At 43.9% G+C, this 25,808-nt stretch overlaps 1 protein-coding gene and 1 long non-coding RNA gene across 4 annotated transcripts in view; one reads left to right on the top strand and one right to left on the bottom strand.

Annotated features, from left to right (window-relative positions):
* The window catches only part of LOC127463299 (uncharacterized), a 136,251-nt gene that overhangs the window by 53,614 nt on the left and 56,829 nt on the right, over positions 1-25,808 (top strand). The window lies entirely within an intron of this gene.
* Positions 5,585-25,808, bottom strand: part of WNT7B (Wnt family member 7B) — an 85,139-nt gene continuing 64,915 nt past the window's right edge. For both annotated transcript variants that reach the window (XM_051772579.1, XM_051772578.1), the window contains exons 3-4: positions 17,507-17,778; positions 5,585-8,880 (exon numbers count right to left, since the gene is read on the bottom strand). In XM_051772579.1, coding sequence (XP_051628539.1) covers positions 8,401-8,880; positions 17,507-17,778 — 752 coding nt within the window. In that variant the 3' untranslated portion in view covers positions 5,585-8,400. The remainder of the gene's footprint in view (positions 8,881-17,506; positions 17,779-25,808) is intronic.

Below are 25,808 nucleotides of genomic sequence, written 5' to 3'. Positions count from 1 at the left end.
TTATCAAATACAACCAAAGCATACAGCAAGACCAGCAGGGATTGTTCATGGCTCATTGCTTCCTCCTCCAGGTCTTTGATACTTATAGATATAAATAAATAAAGTTGATATTTATGTATATAAAAATAGATACAGAGAGAGAGAGAGATATTTATATACCTCTCAAATGAGGATACCTCTGGACAAGCTAATTGGGAGCATTATAAACTCAGGAGTTTCTGTTTTATTATCCTGGAGACTAGAGAAGCTGAATTTGAATAAGGTCCTTGGGAACAAGGAAATGTGGTAGTCTGACCTGATGTCTGTGTCCTTCTGCTATGATTTCTTCCTTTCATAAAATTAATTTGATAACTTTACTGGATATCACAGGGATTATTTCTCTTTCATGGCAACCTCCCAGCACAGAGTATATGAACTGTTGCAAAGGGTTTGGAGATGTAGAGTGCTATGGGTGTAATTAGCTGAAATTAGTGTGGCCGAAAAAAATCCAGAATATTCAACTTCTCTAAAAAGACCTTCAACTAGAATAAAAGAACAGTCTTATACCAAGAATATTAGTGCTTAGGAGTGGCTCTGTTTGACTAAGAAAATGCCATTAGAACCAAGTATTTATGACTAAATACACTTGAATAGAAAACATGCAGAGAAAACTCTTGGTGGTTCATTTGTCAAAAGCTGGCTGAACTGTAGCTCAGTAATTATGTTCTGGATCTCACAGCCAGAGAAGTGGGAACCGCAAACTGACTTCCTCATTCCTCCCCTTCCTCCACCAGTGCTTTGGATTAGGTAGTCAGCTGAGATTTCCAAAGCACATATTTTCGTACCATGCTGCTGCGACCCATCTCCAGGTACTTCTTGCTTAGATTGCCACAAAATACCCTTTTCCCCCTCTTTTTTTCATGGAATGAAAGGTTTGTCGAGGCACTGCCGTACTGAAATCCTTGCCAGGTGCATGTGCACACACGCACAGAGAGGAAAGCAACTTCTGCCCCGAAAGAAAGACAACTGGGCACTGCTGAATGCAATCCAAGGGCTCTGCGGTTGCTTGTCCCGGGCAACAGATATTCTGTATCACCTCCCAGTAACAAACAAAAGACTTTTTCCCACGCCATTATATATTTACATTAGCCTACTCCTCAAGCTTGGCATGTTGGCTTCCTAAGACTATTTGATCCCAGATTCAGCTCTGTGCCAGAATTGCTGGAACAAAATGCAGTGGGTGGACAAACCTGTCCTGCTGCATTGCTCGTGGCCTTTTGAGAACAGAAAGCATTTCTGTGAGTCATGACTGTGAAAGCACTCGCAGGGCATTCCGGTGCTGGGCTCTGGCTGGAAGCGCCTGCGTCTGCTCAAAAGGTTACCACGGGTGCAGTCCTATCATGACACACTGGTTGGTATCAGCCAGGGGCAAATATTAAGTAGCTTATCTCTTAAAGAGGGAGATAAGGAAGCAGGGCTGTGAGGTGCTTGCCAGTAAACGTGTATCCATCACAGCTGTCGCTGGGTGTGCTGCAGGAACTGTGCACCAAAACCAGGGCAGCTGAGCTGCAGCCCTGACTCCGGGCTCCTGCTGGGGCCTTTGGCAAGGCATTTAGGACTAAACTAGGCTACCTTCTGTTCTGAGGTGAAGGGGACTGAGGTTTTACACATCCCTACTTTCTGCAACTCCAGAATCATAGAATCAGAGAATGCTTTGGGTTGGAAGGGCCATTAAAGATCATCTAGATCCAACCCCCTGCTATTTCTGCTTTTCTTTGAGACCAACAAATAATTAAAAAGCCCTACAAATAAAAGAAGGAAGTCTTATCAAGTGTTATTGTGGTACTGAGGACACAGATATCTGGAAGAAAATGCAGAAAATTTGTTTCCTTGTATTTCAGTGAGAGGCCACAAAATCCACTTGCCTTGAAAAGGGAAGATTGAGGAAGGGGTTTATAGAAATTTCTCTGAATATCTGCAGTTGAGTATTTTTCAGATGTGCACACACATACATTTATATAAGTTTTTGTGTTTACATGTATTTGTACATGTGCATGGAAATACATATATGATGTGTGTGCATTTGAGGCTTTTTACCTGGGATACAGTATGCAATTTGAGGGGTGCATTTTTTTTCTCTCTGGGTATGCTAATTCTTTTAAGTATCATAGAATTATAGCATCACAGAATACCCTGAGTTGGAAGTGACCCATAAGGGTCATGTAAGTCCAGCTCCTGGCTCTGCACAGACACCCCAACAATCCCACCCTGTCCCTGAGAGCATTGTCCAAACCCTCCTGGAGCTCTGGCAGCCTTGGGGCTGTGCCCACTGCCCTGGGGAGCCTGGGCAGTGCCAACCACTCTCTGGGGGAAGAACCTTTCCCTGAGATCCAACCTGAGCCTCCTGTTCTGTATATATTTCCGTGTCTTTAAGGAATGTAATACGTACCTCAGAAGGTGCTGAGACAAGTAACCCTGCTCTGTGTGATGTTTAGTGCTGTGGAAAATGCATGATGGTTAAATTCCACTGCCCTTTGAACAGGCCTATCCTGGAGGCTGAACTCGGCTCCAGTGGCCCAGTGCAGTCCTTGCAGGGGGTTGGGATGTGCCTGATGTGCTCCAGAACAGCAGCCTGGATGCACTCTGGTGAAAGAACGGGGAGAGGGTTGGACACCCATTGTTGGACACCCCGTGGGATCCTTCATGACCATTTACTTTAAAGGTTCACCCCTTGGATTAGAGATCTCTGCACAGCACATATGTTCAGAGGAATTCAAAATCATAAATAATCAGCTTTGTGGAAAACTGCTCCAGTAAAATCACTGGATAATTATCTGGCTTTTACAATTCTCTTTGAAATCGTTTCTGCGGGGAAATACTCCGTGTGTAAAATCAGGAGTCAGAGATTGCTTGGAAGAGACGAGAACTGGGTGGCAGTAAAAAGGAAAAGCAAAGCCAATTTCACTGGTGTAATAGGGCATCTATTCCACAACACATAAAATAATAATACTTGCAGTTAAAAAAGCCCAAGGAAAATATAATTAATGCCCAAGAGCAGCTGAGGCAAATGGTAGAGGGGAAATGGAGATTCATTCACACAACACCAATTTTGGTGCTAAATTTCAGCAGATAAATTATCCAGCATCTCTCCCTGGAGTTTTTCTCCAGTTGAGAAGGAACAGGTCTGTCAGAGCTGAACTAAGGCCTCCCCTGGAGCAAGTTTGCTCTCCCTATTGTAGAGGGACTCGAGAGAGCCTGTCAGTTCCCTTAGCCCATCTTTTAAGCTGAGTGGTGTGAATAGTCTTCAAAATGCCTTTGGGTTTCCCTTTACCCAAAGATTGAGGCAATGCTTCTTTTCATTCTCAGCCACAGGAATTAAACAATAAGATCAAAATCTTGTAATCTCCTTGGGAATTCCTTTTAGTTGTATGGGATCTAAATGCAGGGTTTCCCCTAAATTGCTGGGCAAATGAAGGCAGAGGCTAATCATACAGCTGGCCTTCCATGCAAACATTTCCAGTGTCTGCTGCGGCCGCCAATTGTTTGGGATCGCCTATGAAACAAATTTCTTAATCAGTTTTAATACTAGGCACAAGTTTAAGTGTCATTAAGCTGGTTTTTTTGTTGATCTTGTGATCTGTTTGCATCAAGAACAGGAGGACCTGGGAACAAAGCAAACTTTAGTATTTCAATTTTTTTGGCCTTTCATAGCACTAAGTTATGAAAAGGATGATTGAAATAGACTCACGCTGGGGTCTCCAAACAGATAGTATTTAGTGTATTGCTTTCAGGAAAAACAGCAGGAGTCAGATTTTGAGTTTACAGCAGTGTTATTCCCTCTGTCTCGGTGCTCTGTGGAACACAACCACCATGTATTATAGGAAAACTGCCATCTTTATTCTTCACCAAACAAATCTTTCAAAGCACGTATATCTGTGCTGCAGGAATGTGCAGGGGGAGAAACCTTAAATCTTCATTTTAAAAATTAGATGCAAATTTTAAATTTGCAAATGCACGTCCCCTGTCAGAAAACGATCCCCTACAATTTCCTAATAGCGGGCAAAACTCCAAAAAGAAAATACTTGCCAGCCTTTGGACATGCTTGTTCCAGTCTGGATGTGCAGGGATGCAGATGGGGACTTTGGATTCGAGGGGCAATGAGTTTGTGGGTGAAGTTCAGCTACAGTGTGGTTTGTTTTGCATGCAGGAGGTTTCTTACCATATCAGTATCCCAAACTGAAATTGCTTGCAACTTCCCCTGCCTTTCCAACTTTGCTGTGTGTCCCCTTAGGCGCAGTTTTGTTGTGTACATGCCACATCTCTCGTGGCTGTCACTGAGAGAGGAATGTTGGGTCTGCCCTGCCCCGCTCACTGCAGCGCCCTCGCTGCGGGAACTGCCACTGCAACAAAGGGCTCAGGGCCGGGGAAGGAAACGTGCAGTCACTGCCCAGTTATGAAAAGTGCTGTGAATGCAAATATGATCTGTAGCTTTATAGAAAGAGTGTTCTGCTGCACACCAACTGTGCCTTCAACAGTGACAGGCACACTGAGCTGTTTGCATGGGAAAGCTGCTACGAGGGAAGGCCCTGATTTGTTACCTTCAGCATCACTTTGGGGGTTGAACCTTAAACTAAGAAAGAAACCCGTGGAAATATGATTAAAACTTTAGGGGATCTACTCATAACATGCTTTAGATTTGTTAAAAGATTTGCAAATCTTTTGATGGGTTCCGTGTACGTTCCAGATGTCATTGTAGAAACGAATGTAATATTACCATGTGCTGTAAAAACTTCCTGCAGCTCTATTAACAAGTTTCCCATGATGTAATTAGAAAGAAGGTGCAGTGTTTTCTTTGGCATCTGTGGGTAAAATGCTGTGCATAGTTATGCTGCTGTAAACCCAGGCCAACTCAGTTCATTTTAATGAAGTTATTTTGGACTTAGTTCATGTAGAATTTGGCTATACCTCTATCTATATCTGGATATCTCCCCTGAGGGGTAAATACAGCAAATGTTGTACATTTTCTTTAGATTTTGTATAGGAAGACACTATTCTCAGTATCAAGGAGGTTGCTACTCTTCTGACCAAGGTAAATGCTGTGAAATCTTTCAGGTTCAGATTCAGGTGGGGATTTCAGGTGTGCCCATAACTTTCTTGAATAAGCCGGAGCACGTGCAAGTGCCTCAGCCAGGGCCTTCAAGCCCCTTCTCTGCACCTCTTATTCCTCTCTGTTTGCTAGTCTCTTATGTGAGGTTCATGGTCAAGAACCATTTTTGAGTTGGAGGCCACATTTCTATCACAAATCATTTATTTTCTTTCACAAAAAATGTATCTTCTCACTGCAGCCAGCTAAAGTCTCTGGTGGTCACACTGTTGGTGCCTGTGCCGGTTTCTCTGCACACTGGTGTAGGTAGCTGGCTTTGGACTGTGATACCACACACAGGCACACTCATTACGGTTTTTCACAAAACACAAAAACTGCTTTGGACTTGGAATTTGCCTGTCATTTCTCATCCGGAGGAGCCTGTACACAAACGACCTTTGCATAAGGCCTCATCACCTTTTGTTTTTTCCTAAACAAATAACAAACAAAAAGAAAAGGAACTAGAAGGGGAAAAAATTAAGTTTTAATGGAAACACATTTCATCTTTTGTTTTCTGCTTGCCATAAAACATTAACATAGTAAACAAATTGATCTTTGCTCTCACGTTCTTTAATAACATACAGTATTTTGAGTTTTGTCATGGCTAAGGTATGGTTAAACCACGTGTTGCTGGTCACATTCCAACCTCTCTTGTCACAGCTCTTTGACATCAAACTACATTTTTTAAAATAAAAGTTGTGTGTAACCCAATTCTGTTCAGACACCTTCGTTAAAAGGTCGCATTTGGGGTACATTAGTGGTTATGGTGTTTTCTGACCAAAACTGCTTTTCCTTGGGACATATTTCAAAGTCCAAGCATTCCCATGGTCATCCCTGCTTTGTGCCAACAGCACCTTTTGGAATGCTGCATCCCCATACGAGCAAAGCCTCCATAGGATGCTCTGAAACATTATATTCTAGACTGCTAACCAATCATAGGACTTACAGTGGTCTTAAAATAGCAGACAGAGCTATTTGAAATAGGGGTATGGATAGAAGAGAGAAAGTGTCACTTTGGTCCACTTTTCAGAGTGGTTGGTGTTATAATATATAACCTTTTCTTTCTTTTTTTAACGCAGTGTAGTTTGCAATAATTTAAAATACTCTATAGACATTTAAACGATATACAATAATATAACTTAATTGGATTCCTCAATTGTACTTAACAAATACTATTCTAATATATTTACAGTATCTAGTACCATAAGACTGTGCATTACTGTGTTTGGGAGCTTTATTTGCTTCCTGTCAAGAATGCAGTGGAAGTACAGTATATCACTATGATTCAACAACAATACCCATGAATCAAAGGGACTTCAAATTACATGGAGGGACTCTAGTATTTTGGGGGCCCCTGCTGACTTCTGTGAAGTTGCACTTGTTCATGCCAAGGCTGGCATTTAGAAACCAACAGTAACATCCAAAAAAAAAAAAGAGCAATTTTATATTGCTCAGTGAGAGACTCGTTCAAGGGGTCTGATTTTCAGAGGGTAAGTGCTTGGGGTCAGAAAGGCAGGTCCTCATGAGGGTTCGAATGAAGATCCCCAAGTCGTTGGTTACTTTTGATAATGTAGGTCCACAAATTCCAGAGGTAATTCCTGTTCATTCTCAAATCCAGCACAGGAGCAGGTGGAGCAGAAGATCCACCAGCCCCCGGTCCACCACATGGACTGACAAGTGCTTCCATGGCAGGTGGGGAGGGCTCATGGCTGTGCAGCCTCTCAGTGGAAGTAATACAATGAAACAAATGCTAGAGATGCAGATATACAGATGTAAGGAAATTTTTAATCCAAGTTTTCAGAAAATCGGGTCGGGACCCTTGGGACAAGCAGACATTTATGGTTTTGAATGGGCTGTGTTACAAGTGGGCATATCTGGCTCTTGGGGTTAAAGACACTAGATTTTACAGTAGTAAAATATCTGAGGATTTTTAAAAAATCTCTCATAGGGACAAGGTGTGTGACTTAGGATGAGTGCTATGTAAGAAGTAAGCTTCTTTCTTAACATTCATGGATTTACCAGAGGCACGGTGTTGCCAGCCTTAGAGTAACGGTGGCATGGACTAACCCAAATTTTAGTTGTCTTGTGCTCGTGAAGCCACCACAGCTCTAGGTTGCAGCAGCCTAGAGCTCAGCTGCCACACTTTTATTAACTTCTGAGTGCATACTGAGCATAAGTTATTTAAAACTCTTGGAATATTAACTTTCAACCCTTACAGGCAAAATGCGATGGAAGATCCTGCCAGTGCATTTGACAGCAAAGCAAACCCTTTGATATTTGTCCAAGCAAGTCTTTGTATCCTAAAACTCCCTACGAGGAGCCGAGAGCAGGCTCTCCACACCTCAGGCCTGAGTCTAAAAAAAAGTCATTCTTATTCAGGAGGCAAGTGGGAAAAGTCTTTATCAAACATTTGTAACCACAGTTTCATATGATGCTTTTGCTCAGTTCTGGTAATTGCTTAAGGCCTACAGTAATTGAACTCTAATAGTGGAGTGACAACAGATCAGTAGCATTGAAGAACTTAGGGAGAACCAAATACAAAAGTCATAAAGTCAGAGTTCCAATAAGTTTACATTTAGTACAGAATTAAGACATAGCTACCCGTTAGTGCTTAGAATTTTTTGATACTATTAAAAACATAAATAATTATTTTTAATGTTCATTCAAAGAGTTCCAGTGTCACTGGCAGCTGATGTAATTTTGTGAACGTTTGTTGGTTTTTTTCCAAACTGATAGTGGAGTATTTCTGCCACAGATTTTGCTCCCTACCAGTTGTTTTCTCTCTACCTGCTTTCTTAGGAATTTAGGTTTTTGCAGCAAGACTGCTGCATTCTAGTCAGTGAAGATTTCATTTCCTTAAAAAAAAAAGTCTTTTTTTGCACAGGGCTCGACAGTTTAGTTGCTGTAAAATAGGAAAAAGTGTCTTTTTCTTTTAAATGTCATGGGAGCTGCAACGCAATCAGCTTCTCTGATATGTATAACTTAAAACACTAAGAGAACTCTACAACACCCAGATTGTAGTTAAAAAAAAAAGAGAGAGAGAGAGAAAGTTTCATGTGGTTGTCAACATCACCTTAATCCTGTTGCCCTTGTTTCCAAAGCAGTTACAACAGCCAGCCAGCCAAAATGCACCATCCTTAGAGGTGTGGGTAGTAGTGGGGAGGGCGTGGTTGTGGTGTTGGCCGGGGTCGTGTCCCCAGGTGAGATGTGCAAACGATGCTGGGGTGTGTCGTCCTCCCCCGGGCTCGCGGGGTCCGCGGGCGGCTCGCGCGGGGCCGTTATTTGCAGGTGAACACCTCTGTCCGCTCGCTGCACGTGTTGCACTTCACGAAGCAGCACCAGTGGAATTTGCAGTTACACTGCCACACCTTGGTGTACTGGTGTGTGTTGTACCCCCGCCCGCAGCACATCATGTCGCAGCCGTCCGCGTTGGGGGACGTGCGGTTGCAGAGCCGCCCCTGGGTCCCGACGCTCCCTGTGGAAGCGTCTTCCTCACAGTAGTTGGGTGACTTTTCAATGTACACTAAATCCGTTTCCATGGGTTTCTGGTAGCTCTTAATCTGCTTGATCTTCAGGAAGGTTGGCTGTCTTAGTCTACTGGCTCGTACCACCTCCACCTGCACTGCAGCGTTGTATTTCTCTTTCAAAATGTATCCAATCTCTCTGAATTTGGGAAGTGTTGTCCAGCAGGTCTTGGTTGTACAGGAGCCTGAAACTCCGTGACACTTGCACTCCAGTTTCATCCTCTCTTCGAGAACCTGTGTGTACAGACAGTTGGATATTGATACTGCAAGAAAACTATTGCAAGTTTGCCTAAACCTCAGTCTGTTTAGTTCGTATCAGTGTTCACTACTGCTTGTTGAAATTTTTTTAATGCATGCTGATAAAGCTTCTCACCTCCCAACAGAATGCTCGTAACACAGTTGTAGTGGCACCCGGTTGGAAATACAGTGTTTTGTCACTTTGTTGGAAAACATTTCTGTTCTGTTTCCAAACACTGGAGAATATTTCCTTCTATTTCAGAAGACATGTCTTTAGAGCTACAGGAAACTTAAAATTTTTCAAACCATTTTCATTTTGAAAACAGAAAAAAAAAAAAGTGGGGTTCTTTTCAGGTGCCATAAGATTCAGAATACTTAATTGCTTTAAGTAATGATCAAAGAATATTTTAAGAATTTTGACACAACAGTATACACTGTGTAGCTGAACAGGCATACATGCAGGAGGGCTGCAATTAGAGGACCTTTAAGGTCCCTTCCAACCCATTGTGTGATTCTGTGATTCTATATTCACTGCATCATTAAAGATTTTGCCTTTATACCTATACCTATACTGGCACTGGTAAACTTCCTGACTATTCCACCCAGAGTGCCCCATCCCCTTTAAGGGCAGCACTCCCTGCAGCTCTCAGTCCAGCTATAAAGCAAATGATCAGCCACAGGGCAATGACTGCACAACATTAGGGGGACAAAAAGTCCACTGAAGGGTTCTGCTCAGCAGCGAGCCAAGGAGAACTGGGAGCATTTATTAGTGCCAGTGATCAGTGATCCAGGAGGTTCATCTGGAGCAGTTAATCCATGGTCAGGTGGTCCCTGGAAGGGACCCGAACTGGTGGGTGCTCGTGCTCTACTCCTGTCCTCCCATTTCTGCTCTGTCCCACCCCCTCCAGGACTGGCACATCCCTCCTTTCCTGGGACAGTGGAGTGTGTGCCCAGGGAAGGTGGGGTGTGCCCCGGGAAGGTGGGGTGTGTCCCAGGGGAAGGCAGGTGGGATGTGTGGCGGGGGAAGGCAGGCCGATGCCCTCCCGCTCCGTGCGCGGCCGAGGGAAAACCGGCCTCACGGAAACGCCTCCTTGTTTTTCCGCCCTCGCGCTACCACTTAAGCCTGACCATAATTACACCCACAGTCATCATTAGCTTATGAAAATCAGGGCCCAAGAACAAAGCGAGCTGATCTCTCCCCCTCGCACTGGGATGCTCACGCAGAAATCCGAGCTGCCGAGCCTGTCTGAGAGCATTACTGATGCTGCAGACCATCTCCTGTCGTGGTTTCGCTGCAGATCCCAGAACATGACTGAAATGGGCACGGGATGAAAGGGCCGAAATCTGAGTACAATGGTATAATGAAGTAGGAGGGAGTAAAAAATGCTTACTGCTTCAGAAACTGGCCTTAAAATAAAAGCTGTGCAGATCTGGTTATCCCTGCAAATAGAAGGCACCCTCCTGAGTTGTTTGAGTTTCACTTAAATTGTATGGTTTGTTTTTTCCCAAATTTCTGGGGTTTCAATATTAAAGAGAATATTTGGTTTGGGTTCTCCCTTGCCAACATACAGTAGCAAGTATAAGATAGCTGAGCAACCTATGCAAGAATCATGGAATATCCTGAGTTGGAAGCAGAGCAGCATTTCAGTGGCAGTGAGTAGAGGAATTCATTATGACATAGTCCAGGGTCTTTCAGGGGTCTCCAGGGTCTCCTCCGTATCCCTCTCAGGCTTGTGCAGAAGGTCTTTTCCAAAGACCCCTAAATAAGATTTCAATCCTGCTCCACAAATCTGGTTTCAAATAATTTCTTGGTATTTAGATGTGTTTGTAGATATGTATAGAAGTGCTTAGAAGCTGTGCTTGATATTGCTGGTTTGTTGAAACCAACCTGCTTCTACAGCTTTCTCAACATGCAGTTGCAGCTCTAAGAGCTGCAGCAAAATGCATGACAAAAGGTGGAGGGGGGAAACCTTCTCTACACCTTCACCAAAGAGCACTAAGTTTTCCAGGAAAGCACTGCCTATGGGATCTGTCAGCCCTGAGCCACGCTCCTCCCTCAGCAGTAAAGCCTGGGGAGAGGTGCACCTTTTGCCGTGCTCCACATGTTCCTGATGTCTGTATTTTGGTCAGAAAGGCCAAGGCAGTAACTTAAAGAGAGTGGAAGGAGGTGAATTTTGTGAGGCTCCTTATTCTTGTGTGGGCTCAACACTCCGGGCACTGTCCCAGGGAACCTCTGTCTTTGCCACTGATGTGCTTCACTGATACACTAAAAAGTGTCATTGCTCCTGGAAAACAGATACCACCCATTCTGGTGTCCTAGGTGACATATCTGTGAATGTATACTTATATAGGGATGTCTCTCTGTGTGTATATATGTTTGCCTGTGTGTGTATTTGGTTGAGATGCTGCCATTTATTTACGTTATTATATACATCTATATATGATTTATATACGCTGCCTGGCACCCTCTGTAGTACAATCTTCAGCAACTTTATCCTAAGTCTTGATTTATCTTTTTGTCATTGTCTTTCTGAAGATCTGGTTTCGTGACTCATTTTGCTGAGCAGAGACCTGATTTCACTGTTGTATTGTTTTGAAGGTTCCCACTGTCTGTGATGGTGGAAGAACTTGCAAATGCAAGCCAGACAGGCTCAAAAACAGCAGAAGTTTCAAAAAGTATTAATTCATGCTCCTGAAGCCAATCTCACAGGTTTTTTTTATTTTTTTGGAGACTTCTCTCATGGATGTGGAATGTTTGGGGTTACAACACTGAGCACAGGCCCAATCATCAGGTAGTTAAATTCCTGAATGCTATAATTTGTGTGCCCACAGTCAGCTGTGGGTACAAAATTGTGCCCAGAAGCTTGGAGGTCAGGGAATATAAGGCCCAAACTAAGCAGATTCTGAGCAGTTTTTCCCCCCTCTCTCCACCCCGCTGCTGTGGAGTGTTCTGTGCTGCCCAGCCAGGCTCTCCTGGAGGTTTCCCTCTCTGCAGGGCATCTCCAGCACCTTCCCACTGCCAGGGCCTGCCTAAGGTGGCCGCATCTGACCCTGTTTGCTCAAGGCTCTGAATGAAGAGCAACTAATGTTTTGCTTCCTAAATGTCCCTCCAGCTCAGCTTTCCTCAGCAAAATTCCCATCAGTTTTGACCCTGAGCCTTACAGGTACTTATTTACTCAAATCTAATGCCCTGTGCCAGGCTGGGTGCTTGATTAAAGATTGAAAATCATTAGCTCGTGCTCAGCAGTCCCATTTGTCAGATGTCAGTGCCTCTATCTAATCTTGAATGGTTTACAGCAAGATCTACCTCCCAGAGCAAATTCCCATCGCTGGGCTGTGCTGCCTCCAACTAATCATAGGAACATTCCTCAGGTCCCCTTTCCACATACAGGCCCACTCCCACCCCAGTGTGATCTTGCCAAGTAAAATTTTCTAACTACTGCTACTTCGTTAAATGAATTGTGAAATGTAATGTTAAAGCTTTCTTAACCCCATGTCTTCTTATACCTACATAATCCACACACTGAAAATGCAATTTGAGGGCTGTCCACTGTCAGTTAAGTAGAAAAAGACTTGTGAAGATCAAAATAAAACAAAATGATATGCATGAAAAGAAATTCATTTTTTCAAGTTCCATATCTAGACCCAACTGCATAACATCAGATACAGTTTCTGTACATATTAAAAATCCTATCTAGATAAAGTATAAAAAAACAATAGTAACATTTTGTGTGTGTGTGTTTTGGCTTGCCTTTTCTGGTTTGTGTTTTCCTTAATGGAAATGCACATTTTTGGACCAGATGTTAAATGTAACAAAATCCATATTACTTTGCGACTGCAGTATCAAAGAGAAATAGAAGACTTTAGCAGTTTTCCCCCATCAAACATGCGAGTGATCAGCTTTTGTTTGTGGTCCTGGCTACCAAAAGAGCCGGGTGCTGGTCACAGGGTGTCACCTCTCCTTTGGTTCTCATGCAGCTGATCTCGTGGACCCATCTGGGAATCCAGGCAGGGTTTATTTGCATTTGATTTTTTAACTTGGACAGGAAGGGATCTACCTAACATTAGTAGGATGTAATGCTAGTCCTCTAATACAAATGTCCTGAAATTATTCTTTGTGAATAGCAGATGACAGAGCCCAGAACTGAGCAGTTCACACCATGTCTCCTCCAAGAGAAGCCGTGGAGTCAGCAGAAGAGGCACGAGGCTTTCTGCTCCTCTGTGAAGCTGTTCCATGGGGCATCAAAACAGTGTTTATACTCTGTGGGGTGGGAGATGAGGAACTGAATTCCTGTGCTTACTGCTTCTCTTGTCATCCCTATTTTTCTTATGGATTAGTTTGATGGAAACAGGGAGCCTCTGCTTTGCAGGGTCAGTACCCAGCCACAGCAGGAGCTGGTTTTTCCCTGGCACTGGCCAGAGCTCAGCACCCTCAGAGATGCCAAGAGGTATCAGTTCACCTCCTCCTGGCCTCCCCCTGCCTCCCTGACACCCTCTTCCACAGTGTCCTCACTTAATGCATTAAAAAACGGAGGGAGTCCCACTGTGCTCTTACACGAGTTCTCCTCTTGGCTGCCAGGAAAATTAACCTGGGATTTTGGGACCTGCTGCCCATCACATGGAAGTCTGTACTGTTATGAGGATGAACAACAGCCTAATCCATCAGTGTCTTCTCCCTACCTTCTAGAAAAGAGAAAATAGCTGCCATATTTGAGCAATAAACTGCTGCAATTGGTTAAAACTTTCTGAATTTTATTTTTACAGTGAAATGTTGCAAAAAGCCATAATCTTAAGAAGCACCCTCCCAATCATCCCCAAACCAAGTGTGATTGCAGTGTTTCACTCTCTTTTCTATGGAATTTGTTGTAAGCTTGAAGGTAAAATTTTAAGTATCACCTGAAATAGTTAAAAATATTTCATGGGTGGTTTTACTCTTTCAAGCAGAATAGATATGTCAGGTTTGAGAGTGTGCAGTGGTATTTTACTAGATGGATGATCTCTGTCTTGCATGCACTGCATGGTATGCATGGGCATGCACATTTCTTGAATAAAACCAGTTAGCAAGTCCTAAAATATTTGGCTCTTACCCCCTCTAATTTTAAAGCAAAATGTTCAAAAAGTAGGAGAGCACCAGATGTAGCTTCTGGCAGTCAATGTTAAGGGTGTGTTTCTGGAAGAAAAAAATAGTCTAGTAATGCAGCCCAACTGGAAGCAGGAGATCTGTCCTCAGGAGGTTTGGAGCCAAAGCATATTCAGGACATATGGATAAGCTGTAGTTATCCATCTAACCCACCCAAGCTGTAGCACCAAACTTTTCGAAATTGGATTTCTATCTGTCTGCAAATCAGTTTAAGTGGGAAAGTGGAAAGTGTGGCATGAAGCACAACTGTGGGAAGCTTTTCTTTTGTGAGTGTTCTCTCAAGGGATGTGCAGTGAAATAATTTGCCGCTTTGAGAGGAAGAAACTTTCAGCAAATGATGGGCTCAGGGCTGTAAAACCTGGCAAGTCACATTCTTTGCATCGCTGAAATTACTTGGGAAACAAAGTCACATTTTAAAGAATATTTTAGGCTTAAAAGAGCATAAAATTTGTTGGGTTTCACATCTGAAACTGGGATTCAGCCTCCACTGTGACTTGGGAGCATTTCATGCAGAGTCTTTTTGTGGCCATTGTCTGTGCCCTCCCGTGCTGTCAGGTGGCAGTGAGGGCAGCCTGCAGCAGCTGAGGGCATGCTGTGCATCTGCCAGGACCCAGCTGAGCAATTAGAATGTTTCATGGGACCTGCAGGGACCTGACACTGTCTTACATATTGTAATAGCTCTAGTGCAAACAGTACATATAAATATGTGTAAATATCCATAATTCTGTGCACACACACTCCATATATTTATGTATCTATGTGTATGTTTGTGTATAATGAATGGTGACCAACAATCACCTCATTAGCTGTTCTACAGCCAAAGCAAGTCAGCAAAAAACCCCTTCCCAGTACCACAGTCCTGTGGCGCCAGGAACTGTGAGAACAAGCCATGGCTTAGATGGAAATGTTGTCCCAAGTAATTGAATAATCTCTTCTGAAGAGAGTCTGAATTAGTTGTTTTTTCCCCACACTCTTATTGTTTAAAAAAAAAAAAAAAAAAAAGCTGTTGTCATCTTCCAGGCATTCCAAAAAAACAGCAACAGAAAACCATTCCAAAGGAATAACTATTGGGATGGTATCAGGCTGAGTTTCTGGCAGTCAGTGTGATGGTTATTCTGGAAGGGAAGGGAACAGGCCAGCTTGTTCTGCACATAACCACAGTCACTGTCTATCAGAAGAGCCTAATTGATTGATAAACTGTTAGAAACATTTCTTTTCCTCTTTTTGGTAAAAGCTGCGATCTGCTACCAATTTGTCAGCTTGTTCTTTTAACTCACCCCTTAAAAACAAACAAACAGACCCCCTCATTTTTATAAATGAGATCCTCGTGAGAGACAGTCATTGTTTTGAAGCTTTCAACAAAAAAATGAGATTAATGGTGTGTGTTCCCAGATGTTACTCTTTCTAAGTTCATTTATCCCAGAATAAAGATACTTGTTTCTAAAAATACATGGTAGAAAGCTGCCTCATAAAACAGCATCAAAGCTGGCTGGTTTTGTTGGTATTTAATTTTTCATTACTCTATCAAAGTTTTGCCCACAGATCTCTCTGTAATCATTCAGATTTGCAGCCAGCCGTTCTCTCAGTAACCTTTGCATTAACTTGCACTGGTCCTCCTTCGGGGGCTTGTTTTCCTTTACCACACTTGTACTTTCCTCCCAAACCAGAGTGGGTGTTTCAAAGCTGATGGGGAAGTTCATTCCTTTGCTCTTTCACACAGCACAGAGCCGTTTGGCCACAAAACAGAAATCTTCCATCATGTCACCAGGAATCCCTAAGTATTTATTTCTTCCAAATGGCACCAATGGCAAGTTTATGATTTTGTCACTGCTGCTATTTATTACAAGTTTATCAGAAGCTTTACAAGCCTGCCACTAGCTGAAACAATTCCTAGGAATGCAATCCAGAGCCATTAGGGGATGCAATGCGGGGCAATGAGGGGATTCACTCATTCCACAGTCATCAGAAATTCCCTGAAAAGCTTAAATATCATCTGACATGTTCCAAGCAGCATGTGCATCGAGGTCTCTGTGGGGTGGCACAGGGCACACCACAGAGGGGGCCAGCTTGAGCAGGGATGGTAATGCATCCAGCAGGAATAAATGCTCCCTGGCCAGTTTAACATTTGCCTTCCACCTTCTTTTGCCTCCAAACACAGTGCACGGGGCTGAGCTGGAATGCCCAGCCTAGGAGAGGTGATCAGACCTGGGGCTGGCCTTCCAACCTGATGGTCAACTACTGTATGAGGGCCTTTTACACATGTGGTACCAAATTTGGGGGGGAAAAAAGGCTGTGCCTCTCTTAAGGCTGCTTTTCTGTCTGGCTCTTGAGTGAGCTGTCTGCTGCACATCCAGAGAGCTCGGTGTCAGCCACCATTGAAGTATCCATCCTGTCTCTACACTGGAGATTGTGCCTCTCTCACCACATTGAATTTATACAGTATTTTCCTCCCAGTGAACAACTGCCCATACACCACCTGCAGTGTCAGTGCACAGCCAGCTGTACCTGAGTGTTAATGAGGAAAAGCCAGACAGTGTTTCCATCACCACCAGTTCACACCCCTCTGCCCAGTGCTCAGGACACCACTGAAAACACACACTGTTTTAGAGAAGGGAGTTTTGGGCTGATTTTGGGGGCCAGAAGGAAAGGGTTATACTGGGTTGGAATACTGAATTAGTATATTGGTATACTGGATTCTTCTGCAGCACTGGAGGGCAGAAGCAACATATTTTTAACCTGGAGGAAAAGACTCTGAAGGGTATAGTAAATTCTCTCCTGATGTAAGTATATTTTAGGCAGAAAGATTTGTTGTCCTTTTTTAGGGGCAAGCTTTGAGAGCCATGAGGGTTGTTATTCAGGGGACATAAGTCAGCGTAGCTCCATGATGTTTATTGTTTCCATGGCAAGCAACCCAGTCGTGGTCGCAGACAGGAAACTGTTTCTTCTCCCAGAGTGACACTAACGGGCCGTTTGTGGCCCACCGGTGACAAAGGGACAGTTGTGCCTTTGCTAAGAAGTGCATTGTGTATTTGTGTGTATTTCATTAGAGCCAGGGTCAGTAAGTGTTCTGGTTTGGATGGAATAAATAGCTACAGGTGCTGTAGGAGCTGAGCAGTGCAGACACTCAGTCCTATCCCATCACAAGTCCCGACATCCCTTGCTAGATTTTAGCAAATCAGATGAAAAGCAGTGATTTATCAATATGCCAAACAGATCCAGCAAGGTCCTCTCCGGGAGCGGGGGACTGGAAAGAAGGCTTAGGAAGCAGCAATTTTTAGAGGAGTGTCTCTAATATATGTTCAGCTCTGAATAAAAGGAAACAGCAACAAAACGTAAACATCAGATGCCGTGGGGTGACTCGCTGTGGGTGCGGGACAACAGCAGAGAGAGGGGAGAGTTCTCAGGGAATGCTCCTGCCACCAGCCAGCCTCCCCCCGTCCTCCAGCGCACACGGATCCCCATCCCTCGTCCTTTCTGGAATACCTTTCTTCCAGCCTCATTGTTGTGCAAGTTCATCAGCCTCCGGGCATTCTTTTTGATTTCTCGGGCATCAACAAACCTCCGGGAGAACTCAATGCCGTATCTGATATCCGCGGAGCAGCCTCCCCACTTCCAGCCCTCCTCCTGGTTGTAGTAGCCCTGTTTCTCTCGGTCACAGCCACAATTGCTGAGGTTGCCCTGGCTGCAGGCGGCCGTGACAGCGTGTGCAACCCCGGCAGCAGTAATGGCATAGGTGAACGCGGCCTCCCTGCTTCCTGTGGAGAGAAGCCAAAAGCTGATGGGTTGGCACAAAGGCAGCACTTACTCACTACAGAAAGTACACACATTATCTACACGAGGGTGTCGGGCAGCGGCGGGGGCAGGCAGGGCGGCTCGGTGCGTGTCCCTCGCTCTCGCAGAATCCCACCCGTGTTTGCAGGCGGGGCTCAGCTGGGGCACAGCGCCCGGGCGAGCACCCTCCTCACCCTCCTCACCCTCACGGGCACCTGGCTCTGAGGCTGCAGCTGGGGAGGGGGGCCACGAGGCTGGCTTTTACACTGCCTGGTCATGTTGGCAAGCTGAGCTTTTTCTATTTCAGATTAATGACAAGTAAGTTAATAGTTACCTCTAAGCATTGGCACTGCATGGAGAAAGAAATATGTTCAGACAGAAAAAAAAAAAAAAAAGCAGGACACAAATAGGGGAGCTTATTAATCTAATTTATGAATGCTCCAGTAGCATCCACTAGTGATTCTGAGTGTGAAGTATTGCAGGAGAGGCCTATAGAGACAAGAGCTGGGTAGGTTTCATTATGTTTCAAGGTAAAGTAGGCTTTTCTTGCTGACTTCTCCTGTGCATTAGCTTTGCTGTAATGACCCTTTTCCACTCCCAGTCTGACTCAAACCTCTGCATTACCACGGCTATTGAGCACACAAGGGGCATGAAAGTGCTGGGGCAGCGTTATTTCCTCTCCCAGACAGGTGAGGTGCTGACATGGAAGCACAGTCTTGTCCAAAAAAAAATTATTTTAGAAAGTTCTTTTCTTTTTCTATGATGCTGCTGCTTGCCAGGGTTCCTTCTTCCCAATTCCATGTTATAGCTGTTGAAAAGGAGTGTATGAAGAGAGGGAAATAAGCCTCCTTTCTTTACTGGTTGGCTGAGTTGCCTGTGGGTTGCAAGGAGGTACCAAGGCAGAGCCATCAGATGGAAGCTCCAGCCCATCCCTGCTCCCAGGAGACACCACTGTCACTGGCTCCATGCAGGGCTGGATCATGCCCCTGCTGTTTTGCTGTCCTTATTTACAATGCTCCCCCATAAGTTCCCTTCTCAGCGCTGTCGGCGTTTTCCTCTGTGTGTTTCTCTGGTGATAAACAAACTTGTAGTGCTGCAGCCAAAGAATAACTGTAAAGAATTTGCAGAAAGTTGCTGAAATGCTTTAATGACCACACACAGAGCTTTAGCATCATTAATGGATTTGGGAGGGAAAAATAAAGGAACAAATTTTCCAGAGGAGAAAAAAAACCCAAAACCTTAGAAGCTATTTTTAATTTTTTAACTTTCAGATTCATAGATAGCATAACTATTCTGGAATGACCAGTCCACACTGGGTGGGGGGGATATGTTTTATATTTCTTATTTTCATAAATAACTTCCTGAAAGATTACACCCATGCCAGACATGAGGAAGATCCTACAAGAAACTGGGTTTTGGCACCATTTACTTGTTTCACCAAAGCAATAAAAAAGCAACTCCGGGTAAGGGAAAAACAAAAGGGTTCTGTGTTCCTCAGCTCGCAGACAGGTTCCGTTGCCCTGAGTGGTGGTGCAGTGGCAGGGCTGCCTGTGCTCCACACACAGGGGGGTTTGTTGGGCTGTGCACTGTGTGCAGTCTGGTTCAGTGTTCCCAGGCCGTGGTCCACAGAACACTGGTGGTCCAGGAGGCCACGGGGAAGGGTTCGCAGCTAATCCGCAGAGCCACGTTAACCACTGTTTTTAATAGTGTTTTCAATTAAAACTCTGGTGATAACGATGCCTGGTGGTCCATAAGAAATTCTGAGGGTTGACAGCTATCCAAAGAAGTTTGGGAACCACTGTTCTAGTTCCTAGTGTGATCTCTATAAACACATATCAATATTCGCTCCTCTCCTCTTCACTCACCAGCTGAAATCAAACCTGGGACCCATGTTTTAAAATGTGTCATGTTGACTTGCAGGATTTCTTTCTTTTTGTTTGTAAATGTTCTCAATCTATAAATTGAAGTATTGGAAATATGAGATTCAATAGAAGCTACATACATAGATATGTTTTCCTTTTTTTCAGGGCGAGGGTAAATGAGAGTGCAAAATCAGAGCCAGGGAAATGTTTGGTTCAGACACCTTTGAAGCACACACAGAAATGCTTATGAACAAGCAGAAAGATATTGCTGTGAGGGAATATAGCAGCTGTGACCTACAGTTCAGGAGCTTTACTCAGAGATTAACTAGAGACAGGTTGCTCACTTTTTGTGTTTCAGCTCAGTATATTCCACATGTCTCCAGAGGAGATGGTGAGATATCTTATCATGGCTGCTATGGCTATGGCCTCTCCCTGGCTTTTCACACGGTGCTTCCCTTGATCAGTTTTGTAAAACTAAAGAATATCCTGTCTTTATCTTCCTTTCTCTCCTCCTTGGTCCCATTATACCCCTGATTACCTCCAGGAATAGAGGAAAACATCTTTCCTTCACCCACTTGAGAGCGATAGCAGTGATAGAATCATCTCAAGTCATGGAATAATATCAAATGGAAACCACATTGACACTGTGAAGAGATTACTCTTCTGTTTCCACACAGCTCTAAAATAAGAAGGGCTTAGAAATAAGATCTGACTTGAAAACCAGATTTCTTTAGCAAGTTAAGTTGTCCTGCTGAGAATTAAGATTTTGGGGGTTATTATTTTTTTAACTAGAGGATGTTCTAAAACTTCACTTGAACTTCAGTGTAAGCATGACCTCAGCAGTTCACTTAAGTCCCAGGATCAGTAGAGTCTGTCAGAAACTGCTGATGGGGGAGGGAGGGAACCTCTGGCCTCAAATAATGTGTCTGCTGTACACAAAGCTTTCCATTAGCATGTCATCGCTTGGAATCAGTTCTGAGCAAGTCTTTGTTAGGCAGCTAAAAATATTTAAGTAATGATTGCTGTGATACCTGAATGGAGAACAATAATCTCATTTTGTGGAATTTTCTGAGATTTCAAAAATATTCTTGTTCTGCAACAAAACAGAGACAAGTCTTTCCAGAAATGTTCATGAAATGAAGACATAAATAGCAGCAGATTTGTGATTTGACTCAGCTTTTGGGCTAGATTTTTCTTTCTCCAGTGAATATCCTGGTTATTTAGTTATTTGGCACCATATATGCTCAATATCTGTGTCTCAGAAGAAGAATTCTTGTTTGACTTCCTAAAGTTTTCTGTCACATAGACCAGAATAATTCTCTGGAGATTTTTATTTTGGTAAGGCACTGCTTTGGCTTTTATTGCAACCCTTGGATTCATCCATTTCTCTGTTAGAAATACCTGCTTTGATGTCAAAGGTGACAGTTCTGGTTTAATTCCCAAAGCACAGGAGGACTGTGTAGCATGATCTAATAACAGATCTGATAACTGACTCCAATAGAAGATGACCACCAGGATTAAATGCAGTTAAGCCCTCTGTCTTTGGTGAAGGTGCTGAAGGCCACTTGTAGCAATGTGCCAGCCCATCAGAGGAGTCCTGCCTGTGCTGTGCTGAGCTGAGTCACTGCCATTGCCCTGAGCCCATGTGCATTCTAGCAGAGGGCTCCAGCAGCAGCAGTGCAGGCAGATGCTGCTCAGACACACGGATATTGGACCACAGATTCCTTGAGGGAGGCACTTCTGGCAGCCAGGGTGAGAGGAGCCTGGAGCCATGGAGCAGCCTGTTCTTGACCCCTCACTTAGATGTCATCTCTGACTAAGTTTTACACTGCTAACTGAGCACTAAACTTAGTCTGGTCTGATGTGGAAATTATTCCCAGGTCCATAATTGCTGTACTTCACTGCAGTCGAACATGCACAGATTGAGCAGAGTGTGTCCAGCCTGTAACCACACTCAGCTGAGAGCCACACATGCTAAATACACCATCAGCCTCTCAGCTGGGAGCACGGGGTTAAAGATTGGACCATTCCAGAGTTATTTGCAAGACATGTGTTTTTCTGAGTAACAAGATGAGAATATTCCTATTGCACACATCATCCTGAAACGGCCCATGTCAGCAACTGGATGAATAAGGCTGCCACTGAATGTCAGCTATTAGAACTGTAATTTAACTTCAAATAATAAACTGAAGAATATACACTGTTTGGCCAGTAATTTCCTAAATCTTGGATCAGCAATGAGAGAAGAAAGTCCTACACACTGCTGTTAAGCAAAACAAATTCCACATGCACTTACACAAGGCACCAGATTGATTGTATGACATAACACAATATAGGTCAGTGGGAAGGAGAAATGAACCACGGCAGAAGTTTAATTTTTTTTGCCAAACCTATTCTTTTCAACAAGGCTTGGAAAGCTGAGGACAGATTGAGTCAGTTTTTATGGCAAAAGACAATAGATACATCTAGATGAATTAACTAAAACTCAGACACCACCGCCCTAAGTGGTGTTGGATGAAGACTTTTATAGACAAGTTTATTTCCTTTGTGATTTTGTGTTTTATTCAACACACTCATTAGCAATTCTCAAGGAAAATAGTGCAGGCCCTTCTCTTTCAGTTTGATCCAAAGGCAAAACAAGTCAGAGAGAGTATTCTCACTGTCTGGAGCAGATCCTTTATCTGTTTGCATTTTCAGTGTAACTAATTTTGAGCTTCTTGGTTTATAAAAGCAGGAATTAATTTAATTTCTCTATCCCTCTAACTTTCTCTACCCAGTGCTGCACGTCAGAGCTGCAGACCTCTGAATCAGTTTGTACAAGCAGAAAAAGCCAGGTAGAAAAGCAGGGCTGGCAGGAAACTCAGCAGGGTCTCTACTCTGACTGTCAGCCCTAACGTAGCTTAATAGCACAGGTGTGTCCTTCACAACAGCTTTTCTATTCTGTTCTTAAAGATCTTCAGTAGAGAAGGTTCCACAGTCTATCCCAGTACCTCGGGACCTCTACTGGTATATATTTTACTGATATCAACCTGAAACTGTCTTTCTGAATTCAAACCCACTGCTTCTCTCTCTAGAGAGGCCAAGAACCTATTCCTCCCTCCCTGTAGGAGCAGCCTTTCGGTATGTAAAGAGTTCCACCCCTTCCCAGGTGTGTTCCCTCAGCAGCCCTTGCACAGCAGTTCCAGGGGCTCTTCCCATTCCCCCGGTGTCCCAGCTGTGTTGTGGTGCAGCGCTGGATGCTCCAGCTGAGGTCTCTCCTCCTCGGGGTTGGAGCAGAAGGAGCACTTCAGATGTGTTGTAACTGCCCTGCTGATTCCTCCTGCCGGCGTGGTGTTTTCACAGCAGCAGGACACTTTTCACTCTGGCTCAATTTGCAGCTTCTTCTGTGCAGCTGCTGTCACACCACATGTTCCCAGCTTGCATTTGTGCAGCTGATTATTCCCACGTACAGAATCATTTGCCTTCCTGATTTGCCTTCTCTTTCTTTGCTTTAACTTTTTTTTCTTCTTTTCTGAATCATTTCTCCATGATCATTTTCAGTTTTGACCCAAACTTCCTCCAACTTCCTTGCAGTCCTTGACATAATTCATAAATTCAATGTGCACAGTTATTCCTTTGGTCCAGTCAGGAGTAAAACCTGACTGGTATCAAATCCAGCACAGATCACAAGGAAAACTAGTCAGCACAGGCTTCCATTTTGATAACTACACTCCAAGTATGATTTCCAGATGGTCTGTACCCATTTGGCATGTTCTTAGTTTTCTTGTGAGAATGTCATATAAAGCAGTGTCAAAAGCTCTCTTTAAGTCCAAGATATATGGCATAAACTCTTCTTCTTGCCTCTGAGGCCCTGGGTGGCAAAAGAAGGAAATTAGATTGGTTTAACATGATGTGTTCTTGACAGATCCTTGTTGACTCTTACTCATCTCCTTGTTCTTAGTTATGAGCTTACAAATGGGGATTTGTTCCCATATTTTTTCATTTATTCAAGTTAAGATTATTGCTCCTATAATTCCTTTCCTTTCTTTTTTTTTTCTCCTCTTTTAGACAAAGGCAATACATTTGTCTTTTCATTTCTTCTTAATTATAGTTCTCCCCAAGTTTTCAGCCCTAATGGCTGTCAGGACTACCAACTGTAAACTGGCTTCCTTAAATGTTCTGAGATGAGGGATGGCTAAACTGGAAAGTATTCAGTCTGGACAGATCCTGCCTTCTGCCTGATGCTCAGAGGGTGTTCCTCTGCTGGCAATATTAGTTCTGTAACCACCTGCTCACCACTGACCTCTTTAGTGAAGGCTGAGGCAAGAAGTGCTTGGCCTTCTGAATATTATCCCTGGTACACTCTCCTCAGGGGTCCACTGCACTGAGTCATGGGTCAGCTTTTCTTCTCCATCTCCACCCACTGACCAAGTCCAAAGGGATGGGTTTGGTGTAGCCTGTTGCCAAACCCCCAGACAGCCCCCATGGCTGTGGGGCTCCCGAGCAGGTCCCGTGCCCAGAGGTGCTGGGCAGAGAACCCGGAGCACGCTGTGCCTGTCGCTCTGGCAGGACCTCCTGGGCAGCTCTGATGGAGGCTGCTGATGGTCACACTGAGGAACGTTCTCTTTACAGTATTGATTCATTTCCTGTTTCCTTACAGTCTAATTATAATAGCCATGTTTAATGTTGTTGCATCCCAGATAGGTGTGTTCAGTCAGAGTAGCACTGGAACAGGAGTTGCACGGCGTTTCAGCGGCTTCTTCCAGGCTGTCTATTCTCAGTTACACGAGTTTGGGACAGGGAACGTTGCAGATCTCAAAGGCCACAGTGTGTAGTGATATGACATAATAGTTTATTTATGGGTTCTTCACTTATTCAGCATTTTTCGTCTTTAGGCTCCCACTAAGTTTTTATGGTTGGAGGTGCCAGAATCTTGGTCATCAGTTCATAATTGCTCTGTCAACTGGATTGCTGTCTGTTGCTCATGTGGGTTTGTGAAATTTTCTTTTAGAATGGGCTGTACATGAGCCAGAATTATTTCACACTTGCCTTTTTGCAGCTCCTTGCTGTCACTGTTTATATACTTTTGGGAGCGTGTCTCTTAAAAAGAGATATTTACTCTGCTTCTGCTTTTCTCATTTTTTCAAACATCTTTTGAATCTCATGGTTATTTTCTAAACGCTTGGTGGTACTTTCCACAGTGATTTCTGTAATGAGTCCTCCAGTGATTTACAGTGTTTTTTTCCTTAATTTACCCCCTAAAAATATTCAGTTAAATCCTGGCAACCTTAAACAATAGTCAGCATTTCTGTTCCAGTGAGCATAATTCTGTTGTGTTTTTGACTGTCTTTTGGCAACATGTCCCTTGGTGAAGTTTTCTGGGACAGCTTCTGTGAGGTTAGTAAGTTTGAAAGGATGGTTAGAAGTGCCCAGAGAAATATGAAATTTTTGGGTTCTCCGCTGTAAAACAACATTTGTCAGAGCAAATATTTCTTACTAACTCAGCCCTAGCAAACAATCTGTACCCCATTCTTACAGAAAATGGGGAAATTAGGCAGCACTGCTTGTTTTTGTCGAAGTTTAATGAGAACATGGTGCTGAGCACTCATTTAAAGAGTGCACAGGAGCATGGCCTGGGCAGCACGAGGGGTGGTTCCAGCTGCACTGCACCTTTGAGAAAGGCCTGCGTGTGTCACAGCTGGCTGTGCTTCCACAAAGCTCCTGCTAATGCTCTCCAGGCGCCTCGGGGGGAGCAAGGGCTGGAGCAGGGACAGACCCTCGGTGGGACTCAGGGATTCCCTGCTGAGTGTTCGGGGCCTTTCCTCCTCAGCGGGGGGATGTGCTGTAATCCCGAAAGCTCAGCTGGAGATGTCTTGCAGTGTACTGGGCATTTAAAAAGTGCTTTGCAGCCCTTGTCAGACAGCATGGGATCCTGGAGGCACCTCAGGGAAACTGCGTCCTAAAGTATACCAGTGTCCTTAAATTAAACGGGGCTGGGAGGAACCAGGCGTGTTATATATTATATTCCGTTCTAGTCTATACTATCCTATTCTATAATACAATATTATATTATTATATTCTTCTAATAATTCAGCTGAGGTTTCTGAGGTACCTGTGTACTTCCCCTCAGGAAGGGAAGCATTGTCCACTCTGATTTAAGAAGTAGAAAATAT

This window comes from Manacus candei, unplaced genomic scaffold (assembly GCF_025592945.1).
Source record: "Manacus candei isolate 608988 ecotype Guabito, Panama unplaced genomic scaffold, ASM2559294v1 h1tg000153l, whole genome shotgun sequence".
In the NCBI taxonomy this organism is placed as follows: domain Eukaryota; kingdom Metazoa; phylum Chordata; class Aves; order Passeriformes; family Pipridae; genus Manacus; species Manacus candei.
The sequence above is the reverse complement of the archived record's forward strand: the minus strand, read 5'-3'. Positions and strand labels throughout refer to the sequence as shown.